Source organism: Oncorhynchus kisutch, linkage group LG4, assembly GCF_002021735.2.
Source record: "Oncorhynchus kisutch isolate 150728-3 linkage group LG4, Okis_V2, whole genome shotgun sequence".
Lineage (NCBI taxonomy): Eukaryota > Metazoa > Chordata > Actinopteri > Salmoniformes > Salmonidae > Oncorhynchus > Oncorhynchus kisutch.
In genome coordinates this window covers 17,495,414-17,516,591 of record NC_034177.2, presented here as the reverse complement: position 1 = coordinate 17,516,591, position 21,178 = coordinate 17,495,414, and the positions used below count along the sequence as shown (strand labels likewise).

At 43.6% G+C, this 21,178-nt stretch overlaps 1 protein-coding gene across 4 annotated transcripts in view; it reads left to right on the top strand.

Moving 5' to 3' along the window:
• LOC109889154 (probable cation-transporting ATPase 13A3) overlaps positions 1 to 20,965 on the top strand; it is a 62,065-nt gene extending 41,100 nt beyond the window's left edge. For 2 of the 4 annotated variants that reach the window (XM_031822548.1, XM_031822547.1), the window contains exons 8-30: positions 715 to 849; positions 1,475 to 1,547; positions 1,863 to 1,994; positions 2,142 to 2,318; positions 2,465 to 2,622; positions 2,814 to 3,002; positions 3,150 to 3,362; positions 3,637 to 3,756; positions 4,024 to 4,041; positions 4,144 to 4,297; positions 6,790 to 7,035; positions 7,728 to 7,900; positions 8,333 to 8,455; positions 8,549 to 8,628; positions 8,745 to 8,787; positions 8,899 to 9,008; positions 9,184 to 9,280; positions 9,425 to 9,497; positions 9,646 to 9,823; positions 10,140 to 10,324; positions 10,506 to 10,594; positions 10,763 to 10,843; positions 13,319 to 14,386. In XM_031822548.1, coding sequence (XP_031678408.1) covers positions 715 to 849; positions 1,475 to 1,547; positions 1,863 to 1,994; positions 2,142 to 2,318; positions 2,465 to 2,622; positions 2,814 to 3,002; positions 3,150 to 3,362; positions 3,637 to 3,756; positions 4,024 to 4,041; positions 4,144 to 4,297; positions 6,790 to 7,035; positions 7,728 to 7,900; positions 8,333 to 8,455; positions 8,549 to 8,628; positions 8,745 to 8,787; positions 8,899 to 9,008; positions 9,184 to 9,280; positions 9,425 to 9,497; positions 9,646 to 9,823; positions 10,140 to 10,324; positions 10,506 to 10,594; positions 10,763 to 10,843; positions 13,319 to 13,660 — 3,189 coding nt within the window. In that variant the 3' untranslated portion in view covers positions 13,661 to 14,386. Of the gene's footprint in view, positions 1 to 714; positions 850 to 1,474; positions 1,548 to 1,862; positions 1,995 to 2,141; positions 2,319 to 2,464; positions 2,623 to 2,813; positions 3,003 to 3,149; positions 3,363 to 3,636; positions 3,757 to 4,023; positions 4,042 to 4,143; positions 4,298 to 6,789; positions 7,036 to 7,727; positions 7,901 to 8,332; positions 8,456 to 8,548; positions 8,629 to 8,744; positions 8,788 to 8,898; positions 9,009 to 9,183; positions 9,281 to 9,424; positions 9,498 to 9,645; positions 9,824 to 10,139; positions 10,325 to 10,505; positions 10,595 to 10,762; positions 10,844 to 13,318 lie in introns of all 4 variants that reach the window. The other 2 variants (XM_020480371.2, XM_031822549.1) reach the window with 2 other exon arrangements.
• The last annotated feature ends 213 nt before the right edge of the window (positions 20,966 to 21,178 follow it).

The following is a 21,178-nucleotide window of genomic DNA, read 5'->3' as shown; positions in this document are numbered from 1 at the left end:
AATGTGAATACGGTGTTCATACCCAGTACTTAAAGGATGCTTGATTTTCTTACCAGAGCTCATTTTCTCTGACACCTAATTGATAACATAAGTCTATATGAATTATTTACATCCAAAGGTGCCTATCAAAATCAATAGCTAATTTAGCTGATATAATGATCAAGATAATGAGCTCCTGTGCCTGGCATTTTAATGGGAAAGTTCTGTTGAATGGAAGCCAACTTGGCTTTAAGCTTTTTTTTCTGACCAGACAGATTTAGATTCTGAGTTGTTGCAGGGAGGTTGTCTTTAGTCTAATGAGTGAACACTGTGAACAGGGCCAACAATGGCAGTAAAAACAGCATTTTCCACCTCCGCAGTTCCGCTCAACTCCTTATTGTCTTTCTATTTCTCTGACGTCTCTCTCGCTCTCTTTGACCCCACGGTCTCTGCGACAGTCTCCATGTCTCTGTGCTCTGTCTGTCTCCCTCACTCTGTATGCTGCACTCTCTGTATAAAGAAACAAATTGAACCATATGTGTCAAGAGGTATTTCACATTTATACCCTTTTCCCACTATTGAGCCAAACATGACATATTATGGTTAGCCTGCTATAGGGCTTAATCAGGCATTATTCTAGTGAATGTCAAAGTGGATGTTCCGTTCGCAGGTTGTTGTTTTGAGGAAGTTATTTGACATGCCTCTTTCTTTCCCTCCTTTCCTTCCCTCCTGCAGGTCCTCAACCCTTTCTACATCTTCCAGCTCTTCAGTGTGATCCTGTGGAGCGCTGATGAGTACTACTACTATGCCGCAGCCATCGTCTTTATGTCGGTCATTTCCATAGCTACCTCGCTGTACACCATCAAAAAGGTATGTCTGTCCCCGCCCCTTGGTCTCCTCTTATTTCTTTACTTACCTACGCGCGCACACTTTTTTTTTTTCTCCGCACTATTGGTTAGAGCCTGTAAGAAGTAAGCATTTCACTGTAAGGTCTATTCGGCGCACGTGACAAATAAACTTTGATTTTGATCTATCCCTTTTTGTCTGTCCTCTCTTTCTCAACCCCTCATCCCCAATCTTATTATTCCTTCCACAATTTGGAAAAATGTATTCAATAATCAAAAGGTGAGTCTGGGGCCTTTCTGAACTGGCTGCAACCAGGCTGAATTAGGCTCATCTGGACTCAAACACTTTAGCCCCCTCCCCACTCTAGGGCCCTGGGTTCACCCCCTTACAATCACACTGCATAAGTAGAGACATGGAGGGAGGTGAAGGGGTGGAGGCTTCACCTGGGCCCTAGGTTTACACAAAGAAGGAGATCGCCCCCTTAGAATCACACAGCATATGGAAGAGGGAGATAAAGAGAGAGGTTGGATGGATGGGGAGGGGGCAGCAAAGTCTTCTCTGGGAATTTCAAGGGACATTGAGAATCTATTAACTGGTTTTGTAGCACCTGATGTGTGGTTATGCTTATTGGCTGTTCTCTCCTTTTCAGCAATACGTCACGCTTCATGACATGGTGTCAGCACACAGTATTGTCCGAGTTTCAGTCTGCAGAGCCAGCAACGGTTTGTCTAATATAACTCACTAAGATTTCATGCACTTTGACTAGTGTTCAATTCACCAGTAGAACGGCACACTTATCCGTGTGTGTGCGCTCCCACAGCGGGCTCAGGCTGTGCATGTGATGCCTCAGCATTTTCCCCCTGCTGCCCAGAAGGGCGTGAGTAATGAGAGATGTTCTGAACAAGACTGGGGCTCTGACGCACAGAATACCTCTCTTTTATCCTCCTCCCTTCGTTCCACTCCTCTCTCCCTCTGTACTTTCCCTGCATTCTCCTCCTCTCTCCACACCTGCTCTCCCCTCTGTTGAATCCTAATAGACATCGAGGAGGCCCTGTCCACTGACCTGGTGCCCGGCGACGTCATGGTCATCCCTAGCAATGGGACCATTATGCCCTGCGACGCGGTGCTGATCAGCGGCACCTGCATCGTCAACGAGAGCATGCTGACAGGTGAGACTTGGAGATTCTGCCTTCTCATTCTCTCACTGCTGGTCACTTGCCAAATACAGAATTCTAAAATATATTTATTTGACATTTGTGCAAAGCCTCACACAACACTACACTCTGTAAATACCTAGCTCTTCCCCCTCCCCCAAGGTGAGAGTGTGCCAGTCACCAAGACCAACCTCCCCAACCCGGGCGAAGGGGACAAGGAGGGTGACGCAGCTTACAGCATGGAGGAGCACAAGAGACACACCCTCTTCTGTGGCACGCACGTCATACAGACCCGCTTCTACTCAGGGGAGCTGGTCAAGGCAGTGGTGGTCCGCACAGGTTAGCCGTCTGTGTGTCCGTTCGTGTCCTCAGTCACAACACACACAGCCTTTTCAAATTGTTGTACGATCATGATCTGATTTTGGATAATAAAATAAAGAGTGTTTACCATATTCAGAATGTAGCTCCTCCTCCATCCCCCCCAGGTTTCAGCACAGCTAAGGGCCAGCTGGTGCGCTCCATCCTGTACCCCAAGCCCACCGACTTCAAGCTGTACCGCGACGCCTACCTCTTCCTGCTGTGCCTGGTGGCTATAGCTGGCATCGGCTTTGTCTACTCCATCGTCCTCAGCATCATGAACAATGTACTGGGCCACACAGTACACTATACTCTGGCTGGGCTGGGGAGGGAGTGGGAGGGAGAGTGACTAGTCCTATAGAGGCTGTAGAAGGTTTCTATGTCACAGTGGACTATTATGGCTAGTTAGCTTCACGACCAATTCCTACAGTAACCCCTGCTGTATTGTCATTTTTTTCCTTGTCTACTGTACCCCAGGTGCCAGCCAAGACCATCATCATTGAGTCCCTGGACATCATCACCATCACTGTGCCCCCCGCGCTGCCCGCTGCCATGACGGCAGGCATCGTGTACGCCCAGCGCCGCCTCAAACGCATCGGCATCTTCTGCATCAGCCCCCAGAGGATCAACATCTGTGGCCAGCTCAACCTGGTCTGTTTCGACAAGGTGGACACACACACACACACACACATTGGTAGAGGAGAGGCTATGCTGGGGAAACTAGTCGTGGTGTGGTGATCCGGTATGGTAATCGCCCTGCTCAACAGTTAGTGCTATATATCTCCCCTATTCACTTTGTGCCTCTGTCTTCAGACAGGTACACTCACAGAGGATGGATTAGACCTGTGGGGAGTCCAGAGAGTGGAGAAGGGGACTTTCCACCTGTCAGAGGAGAATGCCTACAAGGACACTCTGGTTAAGTCCCAGTTTGTAGCCTGCATGGCCACCTGCCACTCTCTTACCAATATCGATGGCAAGCTGTCCGGAGACCCTCTAGATCTGAAGATGTTCGAGGCCACAGGCTGGGTGAGTGACTGAAACTTTACCCTTAATCTCTAACCTGTGTGTCCTTCACTCTTTCTTTACCCAAACCATGTGTTTCATGCTCAGAAATGTTGACTCAAAATATGTTGCTTTGAGAGATTTTCCGGCTTCTATTTTCAGACATATATTTGCTTCTCCCTGACTTTCAATGTTGTTCCGATCACACTTATGGTATCCATTTTGAGATGCTGGTCAGCTGAAATCTTGACTTTCGATGCTGCTTAGATTTTCTAATGTTGACTGCTCTCCCTGTCAGATCCTGGAGGAGGCCACTGAGGAGGAGACCTCCCTCCACAACCGTATCATGCCCACCGTGGTGCGGCCCCCCAAGCAACTGATGCCCCCCGAGCCCGTCATGTCACCTGAACAGGACATGGTGCGAACAGGTTACCCCTCCTGAGAGCAAGGCTCAGTGCTGCCCCCAATGGACACACACCCTCAGCATTGATCATGTCTCCATCACATGTTGATTTGGTCTGTTGCTGTTAGCTCTTGGTCATGTGTAAACGTTCAAGTTCATGTTAATCATAGTTCTGAATGGTATCTGGATTTTCTATGTTCACATTCTATGTTGCTCTCGCAATCTTTGAAATGCACTGTTTGACTGTACGTTCACTCTATGTTCTTGTCTTTTACATTGTAGGAGCTGTATGACTTGTCGGTAAGTAGTGCAATCTCAAGTTTTTAATATTTATTGTACCTTTACGTAGAGGTGAAAGATCTGGAGGTTAAAGGTCATTCTGTGTGTTGTGTCCTCATGCAGTCGGCCTATGAGATTGGTATCGTGCGTCAGTTCCCCTTCTCCTCGGCGCTGCAGAGGATGTGTGTGGTGGCCCGTCTGCTGGGGGAGAAGCGCATGGATGCCTACCTCAAGGGGGCGCCAGAGGTGGTGGCCAGCCTCTGCAAGAAAGACACTGGTTGGTCTCTTAACTGTTTACTCTGAATTTGCCTATACACTTTGCAGACGCTCCTATTGAGAAGAAGTTACGGTCAGTGTAGTAATGAACGAATGCTCTGCTACTGAATTGTTAGTCCCTTGGTCTAACCAAGTGAGATAATTGACCGCTTTGATGTCAACGGTGTAGTGGCATGATCAAAGACCAGCAGTTTCAAAGGTTTACTGCCTGGAATCTTGTCTTTTCCTTCATTTCCAAGAAGTTTCTGAACCCATCTCTCACTCTCTCTCACACACACAAACAATGTCTATTTAAGGGCTATATTGGCATGGGAAACCAATGTTTACTGTGCCAAAGCAAGTGAAATCGATAATAAACTAAAAAACATTTACTGAGAACATTACACTTACACAAGTTCTAAAAGAATAGACATTTCAATGTCATATGTCTAAACTCAACAAAAAAAGAAATGTCCCCTGTCAACTGCGTTTATTTTCAGCAAACTTAACATGTGTAAATATTTGTTTGAACATAACAAGATTCAAAAACTGATACAAACTGAACAAGTTCCACAGACATGTGACTAACAGAAATGTAATAATGTGTCCCTGAACAAAGGGGGGGGTCAAAAATCAAAAGTAACAGTCAGTATCTGGTGTGGCCACCAGCTGCATTAAGTACTGTAGTGCGTCTCCTCCTCATGGATTGCATCAGATTTGCCTGTTCTTGCTGTGAGATGTTACCCCACTCTTCCACCAAGGCACCTGCAAGTTCCCAGACATTGCTGGGGGGAATGGCCCTAGCCCTCACCCTCCGATCCAACAGGTCCCAGACGTGCTCAAAGAGATCCGGGCTCTTCACTGGCCGTGGCAGAACACGAACATTCCTCTCTTGCAGGAATTCACGCACAGAACGAGCAGTATGTCTGGTGGCATTGTCATGCTGGAGGGTCATGTCAGGATGAGCCTGCAGGAAGGGTACCACATGAGGGAGAAGGATGTCTTCCCTGTAACCCACAGCGTTGAGATTGCCTGCAATGACAACAAGCTCAGTCCGATGATGCTGTGACACACCGCTCCAGACCATGACGGACCCTCCACCTCCAAATCGATCCCGCTCCAGAGTACAGGCCTCTGTGTTACGCTCATTCCTTCAACGATAAACGCGAATCCGACCATTACCTCAGGTGAGACAAAACCGCAACTCGTCAGTGAAGAGCACTTTTTGCCAGTCTTGTCTGGTCCAGCAACAGTGGGATTGTGCCCATAGGCAACGTTGTTGCCGGTGATGTCTGGTGAGGACCTGCCTTACAACAGGCCTACAAGCCCTCATTCCAGCCTCTCAGCCTATTGCGGACAGTCTGAGCACTGATTGAGGGATTGTGCATTCCTGGTGTAACTCGGGCAGTTGTTGCCATCCTGTACCTTTCCGCAGGTGTGATGTTCGGATGTACTGATCCTGTGCTGGTGTTGTTACACGTAATCTGCCACTGCGAGGACGATCAGCTGTCCGTATTGTCTCTCTTAGGTATCTCACAGTACGAACATTGCAATTTATTTGCCTGGCCACATCTGCAGTCCTCATGCCTCCTAGCAGCATGCCTAAGGCACGTTCACGCAGATGAGCAGAGACCCTGGGCATCTTTCTTTTGGTGTTTTCCTCAGTAGAAAGGCCTCTTTCGTGTCCTAAGTTTTCAGAAATGTGACCTTGAATGCCTACCACAGGTGCATGTTCATTAATTGTTTATGGTTCATTGAACAAGCATAGGAAACAGTGTTTAAACCCTTTACAATGAAGATCTGGATTTTTACGAATTATCTTTGAAAGACAGGGTCCTGAAAAAGGGACATTTTTTTGCTGAGTTTATACAGTGTTGTAATGATGTGCAAATACATAACATGAATAAACATAAATATAGGTTGTGTTTACAATGGTTTTTGTTCTTCACTGGTTGCCCTTTTTCTTGTGGCAGCAGGTCACAAATCTGCTGTGATGGCACACTGGTATTTCACCCAATAGATATGGGAGTTTATCAAAATTGGATTTGTTCTTTAATTATTTGTGGGTCTGTGTAATCTGAGGGAAATATGTGTCTCTAATATTGTCATACATTGGCAGGAGGTTAGGAAGTGCAGCTCAGTTTCCACCTCATTTTGTGGGCAGTGTGCACATAGCCTGTCTTCTCTTGAGAGCCAGGTCTGCCTACGGCGGCCTTTCTCAATAGCAAGGCTATGCTCACTGAGTCTGTACATAGTCAAAGCTTTCCTTAAGTTTGGGTCAGTCACAGGGGTCAGGTATTCTGCCACTGTGTACTCTCTGTTTAGGGCCAAATAGCATTCTAGTTTGCTCTGTTTTTCCAATGTGTCAAGTAATTATCTTTTTGTTTTTCTCATGATTTGGTTGGGTCTAATTCTCCTGTCTCTCCGTCTGTGCGTCTCTCTCCGTCTGTGCGTCTCTCTCCGTCTGTGCGTCTGTCTGTCTCGCTGTCTCTCTCGCTGTCTGTGTGTGTGTAGTTCCAGAAGACTTTGCAGAGGTTCTGGAGGACTACACCAAGCAGGGCTTCCGGGTCATCGCCCTGGCCCACCGCCGCCTTGAGTCCAAACTCACCTGGCACAAAGTACAGAACGTCAACAGGGATCAGATGGAGGCCAACATGGAGTTCCTGGGGCTGATCATCATGCAGAACAAGCTGAAGGCTGAGACCTCCGGGGTACTGCAGGACCTCCGCAGGGCACACATCCGCACCGTCATGGTCACTGGTGAGAAAGCTGGCACACCAACATGTTTAACATATAAACAGACATTCAGTAACACACTAAATCTATCCTTCCTCCCTGCAGTAGACTTGACTTTTTGTTGTCGTTTTCAAAGTTTGATCGAGGTATTCCTGGAATCCTGACGATTATAGTTCTGGGTCTTGCAGCTTAACGGGCAGAAAGCTCCAAAGTCCAGCCTGTCCCCCTCTTTTTTCTCTCTCTCTTTTTGTCGCTCGCTCGCGCTCTCTCTCTGTCGCTTTCAGCAGTGTAAATGTAATCAAACTATCAGATAGAATTTCAGCGCCCACCAAGTCCTTTCATGCAGGTCGCTGGTCCAGAGCCAGTACCCGCAGGCCACCCGATCCCACTCACAACCCCTACCCAGGTTTGGAGTGTCACAATGGGGAGAGTGCCAGGACAATAACCCCGTCTCACACTCGAGAATAGAATGAAGTCCCCTCTTAGGAAATTATTTGTTTGGAGTTCCCCCTCATGGTTTTGAATAGGTTTGTGCTTAAGGGCAACATACACGGAGTATACCAAACATTAGGAACACCTTCATAATATTGAGTTGCACCCCTTCCCAATGACATCAATAAGGGATCATAGTTTTCACCTGAATTAATCTGGTCAGTCTGTCATGGAAAGTGTGTTTTAATGTTTTGTATACTCAGTGTAAAACATCTCTCCTCCAGGTGACAACATGTTAACGGCCATCTCGGTAGCTAGGGACTGTGGCATGATTCCCCCTCAGGACCAGGTCATCATCGCTGACGCGCTGCCCCCTAAAGATGGCCAGGCGGCCAAGATCACTTGGCGCTACGCAGACAACCCCAGCAAACATGTGGGCAAAGCACCACGCCTGGAGGTGAGGGACCCCTGGTGGTGGGTGTGGCTCATTACAGCTCCTACAGACACACACACACACACACACACACACACACAAATGTACACACACACTGATCCCCCTTAGATCCATGCAGGAAAACATCAGAACTCAGAAATTGCCCAGTGAGCACACGCAGCAGGAATGGATGGATGAATGAATGTGTGTGTTCTGTGTTCCAGACACTGGCACACACAGAGGTCACACCGCCAGCCAGTCATTGTGTCTAGATGCTATCAGGGATATGTATATTTAGTGCCATACCTCGAGGTCTCCACGTCAGTTTATATGGAAACTGAAGTTGTTCGTCTCTATCTTGAACGATTGTTAATCTACAAAGGCCATGTTGTACCATTCAATCATTTACAAGATGTCATTCTTCCCTTGCTCACCTGCACCTTCCTGTCCCAACAGGAAGTACAGATCAATCTAGAGGATGTGCATCACACTCACAAGCCTCAGGACCAGTACCACTTTGCTATGAGTGGCAAGTCCTTTGCTGTCATCACCGAGCACTTTCAGGACCTGCTGCAAAAGGTACACCACCCCTCCATTCCCCTATAAACGCATAGCTACTGCTGTTGTGATTTGGTTGTGTCTAATGCATTGTTGTTGACCTATCTGGTGTAGTTGGTGCTGCATGGCACCGTGTTTGCCAGAATGGCCCCCGACCAGAAGACCGAGCTCATTGAGGCACTGCAGAGTGTGGAGTGAGTAGAACCCCTGTTGACTCAGTTCACCCTCTTCATAGATCTTTTCAAATATTTAAACATTTCATTAATTACATTTACAACAGTCAAATTATCTTCTCTTTCCCCATCTGCAGTTATTTTGTGGGCATGTGTGGAGACGGCGCAAACGATTGTGGTGTAAGTACAGACTCTTTGAAAGCATGCAAATAGAAGTAAAGACACCGTCATTCCTTTAAATGTTCTTGTTTCTGACAACTTTCTACCGTCTCCTCCACCCTCGCTCTCCAGGCTTTGAAGAGGGCTCACGGTGGGATCTCTCTCTCTGAGCTGGAGGCCTCTGTAGCCTCTCCCTTCACTTCCAGGACACCCAACATCTCCTGTGTGCCTAGCCTCATCAGGTAGGCCTGCCCTGGACCTCGAGCACCACAATACTACCCTACACCATCAGCTGAACATGGCTAACAAACTAACACCATCCTACTACCAAGCTTCCAGGCTAATCAGTCAGCCTTATGAACTTGCATGCTGACTCACTCGTTTGCACCGCAATAAAAAACGACTCTTTTTCCACAGAGAAGGGCGAGCGGCTCTCATCACCTCCTTCTGTGTGTTCAAGTTCATGGCCCTCTACAGCATCATCCAGTACATCAGTGTCACCCTGCTCTACTCTGTGAGTACAGTACCCCTCCTTTAGTCTCTGCACTCCTGTCAGGAGAATACCTCAAGAGATCCTATTAAATATGTCAATCTATGGATATTACTCTCTGGTGTATACAGTAGCTGACCTCTGACCTTCTCTCTCTAACCCTGTCAGATCCTCAGTAACCTGGGAGACTTCCAGTTCCTCTTCATCGACATCGCAATCATCCTCCTCGTAGTCTTCACCAGTAAGTAAACAACACCAGTTAGATGGAGCATTATGTTATTGCAAAAGTCCCTTTTTTGATGCTGCAGACATTACTTGTTTGATCTAGTACCAACTTTCTATCTTCTGGTTCCTTACTTCTCTTTTTCTCTCCCACCTTCTCTGTCCAGTGTCTCTGAACCCAGCGTGGAAGGAGCTGGTGTCGAGGCGTCCCCCCTCAGGTCTGATCTCAGGCCCTCTGCTGTTTTCCGTGCTGACTCAGATCCTCATCTGTCTGGGCTTCCAGACCATTGCCTTCCTCTGGGTCCGACACCAGGCCTGGTACCACATCTGGACGCCACAGTCCGAGTGAGTCCAAGTTCAACCCCCACAATAACTACTGGACCTATTCAAAACACACTATTTGGAGGATGGCTGTATCAGTCTAAAATCACAAATAAGACACCTGTAACAAAACACCAATTGGACCAATTGGACCAATGAGACAACTGTACCAGACCCAAAACAAACCAATAACCAACTGTAAACACAGTAACATTAGCCGTGATTGTCTTCCTGTATGTCATTACCTCAAAGAGTAGGGACGTCGCCAGTAAGCTTTTGACTTGTAAAGCTGCTTCCTGCTAAACATCTGTGTGTGTGCCCTGTGTGTCTCCTCTCCCAGTGCCTGCAACTCGTCCCTCCGTGCCAACTTGGGGCCAGAACACAACTCCTCAGAGGAGAGGGACGACCACAACATCAAGAACTACGAGAACACCTCCCTGTTCTACGTCTCCTCCTTCCAGTACCTCATCGTGGCCATCGTCTTCTCCAAGGGGAAGCCCTTCAGACAGCCCAGCTACAAAAACTGTGAGGATCACTACTTACACCAATGTTCCCACATACCTACCTGAAAATCAGATAAAGGTTTAAGTGTTGGTTCTAAAATCAGTTGACGGTTTGAGATTTGTTCAAAGTGCAACATTGGGGGGAGTGTCTTTTGCTGTGTGACTGACATGTTGGTTTTATCGTCTCTCTTCCGTCTCTGCAGGGCCTTTTGTGGTGTCATGTATTGGCCTGTACATATTTATGTTCTTCATCATGTTTTACCCTGTGTCTGCTATCGATGAATTCCTAGAGGTGAGTGGACGTCAACCATGAGAGACAAGCTTTATACAGATATTAGCCTCAAGCTTTGGTTGAATTGAGTCCTACAATAGTGACATTGTGAATTAACATGGCACTGCTCCACTGTCTGTTAAATGTACTCTTGTGAATCTGTTTCTCTTTTTTATATTTTTTATATAGATTGTGTGTGTTCCGTTTGAATGGAGAATCACTCTGTTCTTCATCATCATAGTCAATGCAGTCGTGTCTGTATTGGTGGAGGTAAGACACACACACTAACGCATGAACATCAAAGTGAGATGTGCGCTGTCCATTTTGCATTATTCTGAGCTCTCTTTACACCATGTTACATAGGTCATTTTCTCATGTACAATTTTTGTTTTGTCATGCAATGTTTTCATTAGTGGCACTTAGGTTCAGTCAGGTGGTGCTGGATTGTGTGTTGACTGTTTCCTACCGACTGGAGAGTGACTGTGGCCTACTGACCGACTGGAGAGTGACTGTTGCAGAATATTAACAGATGAAGCTGAGGGCTGAGCCAATGTCTGTCTGACATACCATTTGACTACCTTTTCATTATGAAAAAGCCAGACGTTCTTCATTGTCTTTCATTGATGTAAACCAATGAAACTCTACCTTTTAGCGGACACATACACACAATTCCTCCCCAAAAACATTCCTTACCCCAGGACTTCAACGGGTGACTATCCAGGAACATAAGGAACACTCCATTTCTGCCTAGATTTGACATTCATTGACGGGATATACCAAAACAGGCTTAAAGTTTTGGCTTAATTGCCTTCATCGCATAATTCCTACCTGTAAATACAACCTGCAATCACCACAGTGACTGCCATACTGTAGTCCACTCATTCAACCTAATGGGTGGTTGGTTACACACCTAGTTCCTTTTCTCTCTCAATCTCCAGGTGTCAGAAAATGATGACCTAAAGATTTGTGGCCCAATGATAATGGCTCACCAGTGATTTACTATTGGAAAATGTCCCTGGCTTACCCTGCATAGTAGAGCAGTAGCACTACAGTGCCTTCAGGAAGTATTCACGCCCCTTGACCTTTTCCACGTTGTTAGTCTGAATTTAAAATAGAGAAGAAAACATTTCACTGGCCTACACACAATACACCATAACGTCAAAGTGGCATTATGTTTATTTTGACTAATTAATACAAAATGAAAAGCTGAAATGTCTTGAGTCAATAAGTATTCAACCTCTTTGTTATGGCAAGCCTAAATAAGTTCAGGGATAAAAATGTGCTTAATAAGTGCATGGACTCACTGTGTGTAGTACTTGTGTTAATATGATTTGTTAATGACTACCCCACACATACAGTTTAACTGTAAGGTCCCTCAGTCGAGCAGTGAATTTCAAACACTGATTCAACCACAGTTTTCCAATGTCTCGCTAAGAAGGGCACCTATTAGTTGATGGGTAAAAATACAAAAAGCAGATATTGAGTATCCGTTTGAGCATGGTGAAGTTATTCATTACACTTTGGATGGTGTATCAATACAACGATACAGGTGTCTTTCCTAACTCCTTTACGGGGGGGGGGGGGTGGATCAACATTTTATTTACCTCACAATACTAACCTATTTGCAAGAGTGAAAAGGAAGCTTGTACAGAATATTCCAAAACATTCATCCTGTTTGCAACAAGGCACTAAAGTAATACTGCAAAAAATGAGGCAAAGAAATTCACTTTTGGTCCTGAATGCAAAGTGTTGTGTTTGGGGCAAACTAATACACTCTCCATATTTCCAATGCATCTTGTGGGTATACTTGTAATCATTAAGGACTGTAGTAAAATAAGAACAAGTCCCCCAAAAAACGGAATGGAGCTAAGCACAGGCAACTACCTGGTTGTCTGCTTTCCACCAGAAACTGGGATATGAATTCACCTTTCAGCAGAACAATAACCTAAAACACAAGGCCAAATCTACACTGGGGTTGCTTACCAAGAAGACAGTGAATGTTCCTGAGTGGCCGCGTTAGTTTTGACCTAAATTTGCTTGACAATCTATGGCAAGACTTGAAAATAGATGTCTAGCAATGATCAGCAACAATTTGAGAACTTGAAGAATTTAGAAAATTCTGTGGGCAAATATTGTACAATCCAGGTGTGCACAGCTCTTAGACTTACCCAGAAATACTCACAGATGTAATCACTGCCAAAGGGGATTGACTCAAGGGTGTGAATACTTAAGGAAAATAGATATTTCTGTATGTCTTTTTCAATAAATATGTGGAATAAGTCCAGGGGTATGAATACTTTCAGAAGACACTATATTACTGTGCTGCTCTTATCCCCCCTCTTGAGCCTCACAAGCCCAAGAACAGCTTAGCAGTGACAAGATGGTGCTCTCCCCAAAGCTGCCAACCTCTCACTCCCCAACCAATGACAATCAATGGATAATCACCAGCAACGGATCTGTCACAAAACAAAATCATCACAACAAATTCCAAAAAGCACCGTTCTTCTGTTGTAGATGAAGTTAACACTCTCTCGCTTTATTTGTTTTCATTTATTTTGAGAGTAACTCCTTTTGCCTATCATCACGACTAAGGCACAGCCCTGAAATCACCCTAAATGTCCTTTCAATAGTTTGACTATTCAAAAAAAACTAATGTACAAAATCTTCTTGAGAGACGCTGTGTGATCAAGTAGCCACTCTACTCTTTGTAATTCTTTCCTGCCCACTGCGCCTATTATTCCATAGACCCTCGTCCTTGACGTCGTCTTATGGAAGCTTGTCTTCAGCCGAGACAAGCAGGGCGGCTATGGCACCACCCATGCCGCTCCAACAACACAGGTTGGGAAATCTGACGCTCCTCCTCTCTTCCACCGTCGCTTTTCACCTCCCCCTGTGCCCCCCTCTTCTTTCTTTCCTTCTTTCTATATACCCTCCCCAGACCTTGCATGTGCAGACCTGATTGTGCTCTGGCCCCTCTTCTGCCCCCTGGTGGGTTGCCTGTGTTATTACTCTCCTCTGGGAACAAGATTGCCCCAGTCTTCCCTCCTATCTAAAGCTCCAGCAGTAGTACAGATATTGCTCCAGTAAGCTCCCCCTGTTGCATGTACCTCACAGCTTTCCTGTAAGCCGCTAAAAGTGGAAATAGCATGGCCTATATCAGGTATGTATACACTGCAGGTTAGCTGGTATGTCCCACACAGTCACTCTTGGCCTCCTTCCATATGTAGCAGGTAAAATGGACTCCCATTTCCAATTGCAAATAGTCACAATGACCTTTTTTTCTGAACTGCAGCATCTTAGCTTGTCTGCTTGTTTTGAGGTAATTCTCTGGCAGAAAAACTTCAATCCCCAAAACGTATTGCAATGCTGGATGTTAATTTGAATGGCCTAAGAACATTTTCTGTCGAGGGGAAAGTTCCCCAGGAAATTATTTAATTGTCTCAATTATTAACCATTATAAAACAATGTGCATTCTGCAATAAAGTGAACCAATCTGAATCCCATCGCTACCTTCTTTTGGTTATATAGTGCATGTGGTGACATAAGCATGTGATGTCATTCTACTGTCTAAAGGCATGAAAAGAAAAATCTAATTTAAAGGGATCAATTGGAAAGAGAATGAGTGGGGAATATTCATTGTTTTCTTTGCCGTTTCCTTTGCCCTTTTCTCATTGTTGTTATCGTGCTGTTTCCAGGGGGGCATCGACCTCTGGGGAGCCAAATGTCTGTCGTGGCTGTGCTGCCGCCGGAGGAAGGTACCCAAGGCGCGCTACATGCACCTGGCCCAGGAGCTTAGCGTGGACCCCGACTGGCCCCCCAAACCCACCACCACCACCGAGGCCAAGCACCCACTGCCCGGCAACCCCCCTGAAAATGGCTCCTCCTACCAGATAATGGCCGACTCCTAGCACCCCCCCGCCCCACTCTTGGCTAAAGCAAAAACACACACTCCCGACCAAAAGGACAAAAAGAAACAGTGGTCTATGGAAAGAACAAGGCGAAAGATGGGGTGATGGTAGAAAAGGATTTTGGGGTGAAGTAATGGTAGTGTGGATCTCTCCATGCTCTTTGCTGCTCAGATCCAGCACACTGTTCAGACCCTGGCTGGTCTACGTAACCCTCACCAACCAAACCCCTCAACCTGCCACCACCCCCTGGTATACAATGGTTTGTCTACTACACAAATACACCCCCAGTATGGTCTACTCTATATCCACCCCGCCTTCAGCTGGTCTACCTGCAGTCCAAGAGTCCATGTTGTCCACAGGCTGGGTCCTGTGTCAGAGTCAGACCCCTGTGTCATTATTATGAGTTTAATCATTGCCTACCTGCTTTTTAACCCTTGCAGAACTATGCAGTGAACTGACGAAACTCCAATCGTAGTCTTAAAACGGTAATGATTTTTACAATTGTAATTGGTATTGCTGTGATTCCTCCATGAGCTCCAGACCTTCTCGCATTTTTGCTTTTGTTTGTAAGCAGCCACCAGCCATCTCCACTAACATGGTTATCATACAGGGGACTTGAAGCATGGATGTGCATGAACCCAGCTCCGTTTAGCCATTGTTATATGGTGGTTGGAATACTACTGCTTACCCAACAGTACTGTAGTATTAATATTGCTGAACAGGGACCAGAACCTTTTTGTATTATGAAACTAGGCATAACAAGAGGCAGTATGTAAACGGCTTGGAATCACAGGTAGCAGCAACCCACCCCACTGCATGTAGAAACCATCTAAAGGCAAATAGACTTGCAAAATCATGTCAAACTGGCCTCACATGGGCTAGCCTTGCTCCACATGGAGAAGGTCTGTCTTTAAAAAAGAAAAAAAAAAGATATGATAATGGTGAAAGGCGAGGCATTGTGAAATTGATTACCTAGCCGTATGCGTGCGCTCTCTCCGTACAACCATGCAACTGGCAAGATACTGTACTACCAATGTATACTCCACTAAAGCCATGGTAGCATGAATGTATTGTATTAGCATTGCTCACTGCACAGTCAAAAGAGAAATCAAAGGGCTTAAAACTCATTGTCCATCAGAGGAGGCTGCTGTGTAGAGATATAGGATGACGTGCTCATTGTAATGGCTGGAATGGATGAATTAATTTCATTCCAACCATTACAAGTCCGTCCTCTTATATCTCCGCCCACTAGCCACCATTGTTGTCCAAATTCTCAAAGATACAATACACACTCTGTCACTGTATATATTTTCTCAACAGTTTATTTCATAACAGAAAATGTACATTGTGCATTGCTGTCCAGCCTCATGATGTGTTGTACATGTCATATTTTCTGCCAGTCAGTCATAAGCCAGTCTTTCTCCTCATAGTAGCAGGTCGTCACATCTCGTCAGAGATCCTAGTTTGTGTTCATCTGATGTAAATATTTTATTTGATGACATTCCAAATGTGTGTCAGAATTGCCGGAAACACAATACTGAGAGGTATCGCTAAGAATGCAAGTTCAAATCTTTAAAAATGATGTATTTACATGGTGTTAAAGGTCCAATGCAGCTGTTTTTATCTCAATATCAAATCATTTCTGGGTAACAATTAAGTACCTGACTAACCAGGTTTAACATCCAACCTTTTATGCAAGTAAAGTACATGTCGGATAAAAAATGTCATGACAGGCCTGATGGAAACCATTTTTTCCGGGAAACTTTCCAAATGTCGACAAAACAAAATCCGCCAGACAAGGTGGGATCAGTAAAAATGATTATGCGGGAGAAATAGTAATGCTTTTATGATATAGTAACCATCATATCGATGTGAACTTGGAGTCACGCGATGACGTGTAGTCCTCCCACTAATACTCATCAGGAAAGCATGCAGTTTGTTACAGATCTAAATAATGGATGATGAACTTCAAAGGGTGGTGAAAGTGCAAGTAGATGCGCTTAATTCTTTCCCGTAAATATCGAGGGTCTTATTTTGGTGACATAATTCATCCTTGGCTGCAGTTTGACAAATAAAAATAGTCTTGCTCTTTTGTCCATAATAATAATCTCATGTAGGCTATATGTGAGCTCTAAGCAAAAATGGCTTCTTAGCAAATCGCAATTTTGCTGGGAGTGGTCCGAGTGGAGCAGGGAAAACTGAGAATGAGCTATTATTTATTGGCAGAGGTTTTGACCTCTTTCTTTTTGGCCTATTAACTAATTTACCACCTGGTGGAGTCACCAGGCAGGCCAAAACTCCACCCCAACAGCTCTTATACTAAGTGGTTATCATTTTCACAAGTTCACAGTATTATTCCAAGCTCAGTGTGAAAATATAAAACACAGAAAAATCACGTTTTTGACTTCACTGGGCCATTAAGGCAAAGTGTTAACTCGTTTTATTTTTCAGATTCACATTTCAATTTCAGGAATGACAGCAACAGATGTCCTAGTTATACATTATTTGCATGATCAAACCTTCCAGATCTCTACTAGACATACTACCGTTCCAAGGTGTGGGGTCACTTAGAAATGTCCTTGTTTTTGAAAGAAAAACACTTTTTTTGTCCATTAAAATAACATACAATTGATCAGAAATACAGGGTAGACATAGTTAATGTTGTAAATGACTATTGTTGCTGCAAACAGTGGATTATTTTCAAATGGAATATCTACAGAGGCCCATTTTCAGCAACCATCACTCCTGTGTTCCAATGGCACATTTTTAGCTAATTAAAGTTATTTTAGAAGGATAATTGATCATTAAACCCTTTTGCAATTATGTTAGCACAGTTGAAGACGTGTGCTGATTTTAAAGAAGCTTTTAAACTGGCCTTCTTTAGACTAGTTGAGTATATGGAGCATCAGCATTTGTGGGTTCGATTACAGGCTCAAAATGGCCTGAAACAAATAAGTTTCTTCTAAAACTCGTCAGTCTATTCCATGCTAGAAATTACCAAGAAGATCCCGCACAACGTTGTGTACTACTCCCTTCACAGAACAGCGCAAACTGTCTCTAACCAGAATAGAAAGAGTGGGAGGCCCCGGTACACAACTGAGCAAGTGGACAAGTACATTAGTGTCTAGTTTGAGAAAGACTCCTCACAAGTCCTCAACTGGCAGCTTCATTAAATAGTACCCACAAAACACTAGTCTCAAAGTCAACAGTGAAGAGGCGACTCCGGGATGCTGGCCTTCTAGGCAGAGTTCCTCTGTGTTCTTTTGCCTATCTTTTCTTTTTATTGGCCAGTCTGAAGTGGCTTTTGCTTTGCAGCTCTGCCTAGAAGGCCAGCGTCCCGGAGTCGCCACTTCGCTGTTGACGTTGAGACGGGTGTTTTGCGGATACTATTGAAGCTACTAGTTGACGACTTGTGAGGCATCTTTCGCAAACTAGATACTCTAATGTACTTGTCCTCTTTCTCAGTTGTGGCCTCCCACTCCTCTTTCTATTCTGGTTAGACAGTTTGTGCTGTTCTGTGAAGAGTAGTACACAGCGTTGTATGGGATCTTCCGTTTCTTGGTAATTTCTCGCATTGAATAGCCTTCATTTCACAGAACAAGGATAGACTGACGGGTTTCAGAAGAAAGTTTTGTTTCTAGACATTTTGAACCTGTAATCGAACCCACAAATGCTGATGCTCCAGATACTCAACTAGACTAAAGGACAGTTTTATTGATTCTTTAATCAGAACGACAGTTTTCAGCTGTGCTAACATAATTGCAAAAGGGTTTTCTAATGATAAACTTGGATTAGCTAACACAACGTGCCATTGGAACGCAGGACTGATGGTTGCTGATAATGGGCTTCTGTACACCTATGTAGATATTCCATTAAAAAAATCTGCTGTTACCAGCTCCAATATTAATTTACAACATCAATGTCCACAATGTATTTCTGATCAATTTTGTTATTTTAATGGACAAAAAAAATTGCTTTTCTTTCAAAACAAGGACATTTCTAAGTGACTCAACTTGAACGGTAGTGTATATTGTTCCTGATATTTGGAGTGTTGGTAATATGACACAGGTGATTTTTGGAGTGTTGGTAATATGACACAGGTGATTTTTGGAGTGTTGGTAATATGACACCGGTGTATAAAGAATGCACAGTAGAGAGCACATTCTCCAGGAATATCCAGCAATTTTGGTCATTGACAATATATGACCAGGAACAAGAGTACATCCTCCTGTGACAATTAACCTGTTTCTGCAAACCAACTCTAGATTGAATCCATGACAGTTCTGCTTTTAGTAAAGGTATATTTACTCAATGTTTCTGAAGAATGATTTACATTGGTGTTGGTATTTAATTATGTTGAGGGGATCTTTCCTAAATATCTGTACAAGATGCAAATTTTTCTTTTCAGAACAAAATGTTCAATTTTACATTTAGTTATTCAAATTAAAAATGTAATTTTTGTTGAATGATTATAGAGTAAAAAACATTTTAAATGTTTAAGTGGTTGTAAACAAGTCATGTTTCCAGAAAGTTCAAAAAGGCCCACCTCCAAATCAGACTGGAACATTATGGACTTTTTAATGTTAATAATACAAAGAAAATTGGACTAGCTGTATTTTATTAAATGTACATTTACAGTATGTGTTTTTAGATGTACCTTCAAAAACATTGTTTAGAGATGTGCTTGAAATATGGATAATGCGCTTATATCGAAGGGCTGTAGTGGTGCTTTCTACTCTCGGTACTGTTTTGTCACAATCAGTTGTTTGTACACTTTTTTTGTTGTAATGTTTGGATTTCTTTCCAGTGTTTTGTCACTATCAATGTTATGGAACAAGCGATGCTATGTGTTTATCTTCCTGAATCAGACATGAGTCCATTGGGCATTTCTATAATTATTTAAGTCAATGATGTTGAGGTGCAATTGTCTGATACTACTAGGGCCCTCAAACTAAACTTTGGACCTCGACGCCAGTTAGCCTTTTTCTTCTTTCTCTCCATTGTTCCTCTCTAATCAGGGACTGATTTTAGGTGTGTGCAATTAATTATCAGGTAGAACAGAACTGGTAGGCGCCGGACCTCGTAGGGAAGGGGTGTCAAACTCCGTCTGTGGAGGGCCTAGTGTCTGCAGGTTTGAGTTTTTTCCCATTCAATTAAGGCCTAGACAACCAGGTGATGGGGAGTTTTATTAGTTAGTGACCTTAATTCATAAATCAAGTACAAGGGAGGAGCGCAAACCTGCAGACAATGGTCTCTCTGAAATGAGTTGGACACGTGTCGTAGGGTGAAAGTTAAATACCCCTGCAATAGGGCTTGTGACCTAACCAGGGAAAAACTGGGGCCTAGTTATCTCTAAAGCAGGGGTGTCAAACTCATTCCATGTAGGGCCGAGGGTCTAATGGTTTTTGTTTTTTCCTTTCAATTTGTGTCCAATTAAGACCTAGGCAGTTCCCAACTAATCAATAACCTTAAATTAGCAATCAAGTACAAGGAAGGAGTGAAAACATGCAGACACTCAGCCCTCCATTTAAATTAGTTTTGACGCCTGTGCTCTACAACCAATATCTAGTCGTGAGAAATATCTGCTCAGTGCTCACTGTAAACGGTTACCATGAATCTAATGATTGAAATAAGGGATTCTATTAATATATTGGCACCTCAGCTCGACAAACACTGTTTCTGGGCAGAAATATTCTGACCTTTTAGCTCAATGTTCATTTTCACTAGCACCTGTCACATTAAACGTGTAAACCATGCTTTGAGTTTTATATACGCTGTCTGTCTTTTTTGTCAAATCTCAATGTTATAGGCTGAAGAATGTGCATTGCTGTGGATATTGCAACCGGTATATTCTCTCTTGTCTAGAAGGGATAATTTTGCTGCTAGGGGAATGATTCAGACTAACCTTAATGCTTCAACTTTCAATCAATGATGATTACCCTAAAACTTGCAAATAGTTAGTATGCTTCCTCATTTTCCCCTTCACTTACAAAGAATCTATCTGCTAAATCAAAGCGATTAAGTGTATGTTGAAATTCTTTTTTAAGGTACATTATACCACCTGTTGACATCTCTAATCACCTGCTTTTTATTTAGGTGTTTGAAACAAACCATTAAGAGGCATTTAGAACATATCAGACACTGAGTCTGAACTTCCAGTGGAATTGTTTCCTCAGGGAAATGTGTATTTGTAACAAATCAAGAAATACAATGAAGTTAATTACCTAACTGAATTAAAAACTAATCCTGTTGGTAAACATTTTATTACAGTTCTATTGTATGTAGATTGCTGTGCTACCAAATCCAATCTCCCAAACTCTTAAGAGGCTTCTCTGAAAAAGAAAAAAAAACTTTTGTAAACGTAAATTACTTAGCAAATGTTTTGTACTTGTAATTTATTTGTATTTATTTGTATTTCTTTACATAGTATTGTATTTCTAATTTTCTTTCGTTTTCTTTTCAATAAATGTGGTTGTCAAATAAACATCTATTTTTTTGACTACTTTTTCAGGTTAAAGTATACTGAACAAAAATATAAAGTAAAGTGTTGGTTCCATGTTTCATGAGCTTAAATAAATGATCCCATACATTTTTGCAAACACACAAAAAGCTTATTTCTCTCAAATTGTGTTAACAAATTTGCTTACATCCCTGTTAGTGAGCATTTCTCCTAAACCAAGATAATCCATCCACCTGA